General features: G+C 48.9%; 1 protein-coding gene across 1 annotated transcript; it reads left to right on the top strand.

Annotated features, from left to right (window-relative positions):
* Nucleotides 1-1,812: 1,812 nt before the first annotated feature.
* LOC102752062 (olfactory receptor 10P1) lies at nucleotides 1,813-2,792 on the top strand. The gene has a single exon (XM_006777818.1). It carries the CDS (start codon nucleotides 1,837-1,839, stop codon nucleotides 2,773-2,775), a length of 939 nt encoding a protein of 312 aa, XP_006777881.1. The 5' UTR covers nucleotides 1,813-1,836; the 3' UTR covers nucleotides 2,776-2,792.
* Nucleotides 2,793-4,291: the final 1,499 nt, after the last annotated feature.

Raw genomic sequence — 4,291 nt, forward strand, 5'->3', positions numbered from 1 at the left:
TGCTCATCTGTAAAATGGAGAAAATATAGGCTTCTATATCATAGTGCAATTGTGAAGACCAGAGGTTGTTTGTTTGTTTGTTTGTTTGTTTTAAATCCTCACCTGAGGATATTTTTCCCATTGACTTTTAGAGAAAGTGAAGGGGGGGGGGGCAGGGAGAGAAACATCAACCGGTTGCCTCCTGCAAGCGCCCTGGGGATTGAACCTACAACTGCGGTACATGCCCTTGACCAGGAATCAAACCTGTGATCCTTTGGTCCATGGGCTGACATTCTAACCACCAAGCAAATCCGGCTAGGGCATGACTCAAAATTTTAATGACTATTAAGTCCTTTAGCCAGGCACTTGGGAAATAGCAGCTATTAAAACAGATGCTCATCCTAGACCCCTCCCCCCACCACCACCTCCCCAACTTGTTCTGCAGGATCTATACAGTGGAGACCTTTATCTAAAAAATTCTAGGACCAAGACACAAGTACTATCTCATGTGAGCCCAAATGAAGGTGCTTTCTTCAAATACTTGAAGGGCTGTCTGGTGAAATAGGGCTTAGACGTTCTATAAAATACTAAGAATTTAGCCAAGACTAGTAGAATGAAGACTTTTCCTACAAGCAGAGGGGGCTACCTCAGTAGATGGTGAGTTTTGCTGCAGATGTTCAAACAGACACTGCACATCAGCCTTCTAAGATGTTGTAGATGAAATCTGAGAATTGTCACACTGAAATATATGACCCTTAAAGTCACTTTTAATTCTGAAATGCCATGAGTAATTATTTCTGACTGTGAGGAGAAGGGAAGGTGCCATAGGGATGGTGGAATTTGAGCTGAGCCTGAAAGATGAGTGGGATTTTAATAAGATGCATCCCTCAGGGGCACACTCTGGGAATGCCTAGGGCAGTGATAGCGAACCTTTTGAGCTCGGCGTGTCAGCATTTTGAAAAACTCTAACTTAACTCTGGTGCTGTGTCACATATACAAATTTTTTTATATTTGCAACCATAGTAAAACAAAGACATATTTTTGATATTTATTTCATATATTTAAATGCCATTTAACAAAGAAAAAGCAACCAAAAAAATGAGTTCGTGTGTCACCTCTGACACGCATGTCATAGGTTCACCATCACTGGCCTAGGGGCTGGGAAAACAGAGGGTACCACCGAGACAGAGCAGCTGGAGTGATAATTACAGGGACCAATAAGAGGAGAGCAAAGTACAATATGGCCAGCCCCTGCCACACTCCCCTCACAGGGCAGGGGCCATGGCCTAATAATCTTTGAAAAGGAGCTCTATAGCATTCCAAAGCATGATACAATTGGGCAGTATTATCTCCAACAGTTGCATTATTGCCTGACATCTTAAGTCCATTGCCCACCATGGTGATCGTAAGACACCAGCGTATGACTGAGTCTACAGTGGGGGTGTCACATAGTTTGTTTCAGGCTGGGGTTTGGAGCCAGACTGTACAAAGAAGCCTGGGGCAAAGCAGCTGCTCCATCCCCACTCTGGAGGAAGACCAAAGTATATGTCTGGGGTCTCTACACTTGGGAGTCAGGCCCTGCACCCAGGACCCAGAGCTTAGAGGACAGGGGAAATGCATGGAATTTGGAACCAAGAAACCTGGATTCAAGTCTCAGGCCTACCACTCCCGTGGTATTACCTGGGACAAATTATTTAACCTTTCAGAAACCCATGGCCTCATCCATAAAGCGGAGGCCCTAACTGTTTCGGTCGGTTTGAGAGGGACTGTACGACAAGTGCCTTCCTAAGTCACAGAAATGCTGATTCCATGTAAACTTCTCTTTCGTGGCTGTGCCGTAGGTTCTAGCCTGAAGTGATGACTAAGGAAAATCAGACTCTGCCTGAATTCATCCTTTTAGGATTCTCCGACCTCAGGGCCCTGCGGGGCCCCCTGTTCTGGGTGGTGCTTCTGTTTTACCTGGTCACTTTGCTGGGTAACTCCATGATCATCCTCCTCACCCGGGCCAGCCCTTCCCTGCACTTGCCCATGTACTTCTTCCTGCGCCACCTCTCGGTAGTGGAGCTCCTCTACACCACCGACATCGTGCCCAGGACCCTGGCTGACCTGGCCTCCCCGCGCCCCCAGGCCATCTCCTTCCAGGGCTGTGCCACCCAGATGTACATCTTCATTGTCCTGGGCATCTCAGAGTGCTGCCTGCTCACAGCCATGGCCTACGACCGCTACGCCGCCATCTGCCGACCCCTGCACTACTCCATCCTCATGAGCAGGCGGGCCTGCGTGGCCATGGTGAGCATCTCCTGGCTCATGGGCATCATCACAGCCACCACCCACACCTCCCTCATCTTCACTCTGCCTTTCCCCCGCCACCCAATCATCCCGCATTTCCTCTGCGACATCCTGCCCGTCCTGAGGCTGGCAAGTGCTGGGAAGCACAGAAGCGAGATCTCTGTGATGACAGCCACTGTGGTCTTCATCATGGTCCCCTTCTCTCTGATTGTCACCTCTTACGTCCGCATCCTGGGCGCCATCCTGGCAATGGCCTCCACCCAGAGCCGCCGCAAGGTCTTCTCTACCTGCTCTTCCCACCTGCTCGTGGTCTGCCTCTTCTTTGGAACGACCAGCATCACCTACATCCAGCCCCAGGCAGGCTCCTCGGTGACCACAAACCGCATCCTCAGCCTCCTCTACACAGTCGTCACACCCATGCTCAACCCCATCATCTACACCCTTCGAAACAAGGAGGTGGCGGGGGCCCTGCGGCACATGGTGAAGAGGCAGGTCTTCTCGCCCTGACGGGACTCGGGGGTGCCTGCTCACTCACTGACTGCCTTCAGGTGCTGGACTGAAGCCACAATCTAATTGAAACCGTGCAGCACCTGAGAAAAATAAGGCTTCCTGGCAGAAAATGCTGGAATTAAAACAGAAGTAAATCTGTATCTTACCTCCTAACCACACCCCAGACTCACCATCAGAGCCATGGGATAAGAAAGAATGGAGGGGGCCCAGCCAGCATGACTCCGTGGTTGAGTGTCAACCTATGAACCAGGAGGTCATGGTTCCATTCCCAGTCAGGGCACATGCCCAGGTTGTAGTCTCGATCCTGGGCCTGCAGGGGGCAGTCAATCAGTGATTCTCTCTTGTCATTGATGTTTCTCTCTCTCTCTGAAATCAATAAAAATATATTTTTTAAAAAGAAGAAGAATGAAAGGGAATGCTGCCTATGGGGAAGAACATTTGGCATCTTCTAAATTATTCTAGACCCCTGAACAAGGTGATTGCCCTGGCTACACCCATAGTTAGAGGTCCATGTCAGTTATGAACTTGAAATCCAACTAAGTGGCCCGCCCGGAGCCCGTGGGGGAGTTTACCTGGCCTTTGATCTGGTTTTCTCCCAGAAGCACATAACAGTCTTACACTCTCAATGCCTTTTAGAAGAAAGGGAGCTGTTCCCCCTAGAAATATTCTTCATGAATATCCTTCCTTGCTTTTCCTCACCCTTGATTTCTGACATCCATAACTGCCTATCACACATCCAACTGGGCAAGAGGGTGTCCCTGGCTTCCCTCTTCTCCTCCCACCATGTGGCATCAGCTTAAACCCATACTCCTTCGCCAGCCCCTCAGACTGAGAGAAGCCCCGGGTCATCCTGGATAGGGCCTAGGGAGCAGACATTTACCATTCAGTGTGGCCCTCTTTCAATCTCTGGAAAATTCCTCGCTTTAGAAAGAGGAATTCCTCTCTGGGGCTGAGAACACTTTCTTAGCCCCCCAGGCATGTGACACAGTTCCACTGACTGACTTTGACCGAGTGTCTGCAAGAGGCACGGAGAGGTGCTCTCTCTGATGACGGCAGCAAAGGCTGTAACAGCAAGTTTCTACCATAAAAGTGGCAGAAACTTTCTGACCCATCCCTGGTGGCAGCACCCATGGTTTCCTCAACTGACCAGTGGGACTTATTCCTGGGTAACAGTGGCTGTTCTCCCAACAACGCTTCATTTTAATAATTGTTTTTCTGCTTCATCATCCAGACAGCTTCTGTCTCTGCCAAGAATTTTGATTAACACAATCGGTTTGGAGGCTGGAGGCAGGAGAGGGAAAATGTTAACCCTGCTGCCCTAGAAATAATGTGGTAGACCAAGCGTGTCAAACTCGCGGCCTGCAGGCCCCACGTGGCCCACAATGAATATTTTTGCAGCCCAGCCAATATAACAGTATGTAAGAAATGTTTAATAAAAATTTTGTAACTTAATTTTTACAGTGTCCTGTTACACATCATCATTAATAATGAACTACAACATCCGCTAATGACT

This window comes from Myotis davidii, unplaced genomic scaffold, assembly GCF_000327345.1.
Source record: "Myotis davidii unplaced genomic scaffold, ASM32734v1 scaffold509, whole genome shotgun sequence".
NCBI classification, from domain to species: domain Eukaryota; kingdom Metazoa; phylum Chordata; class Mammalia; order Chiroptera; family Vespertilionidae; genus Myotis; species Myotis davidii.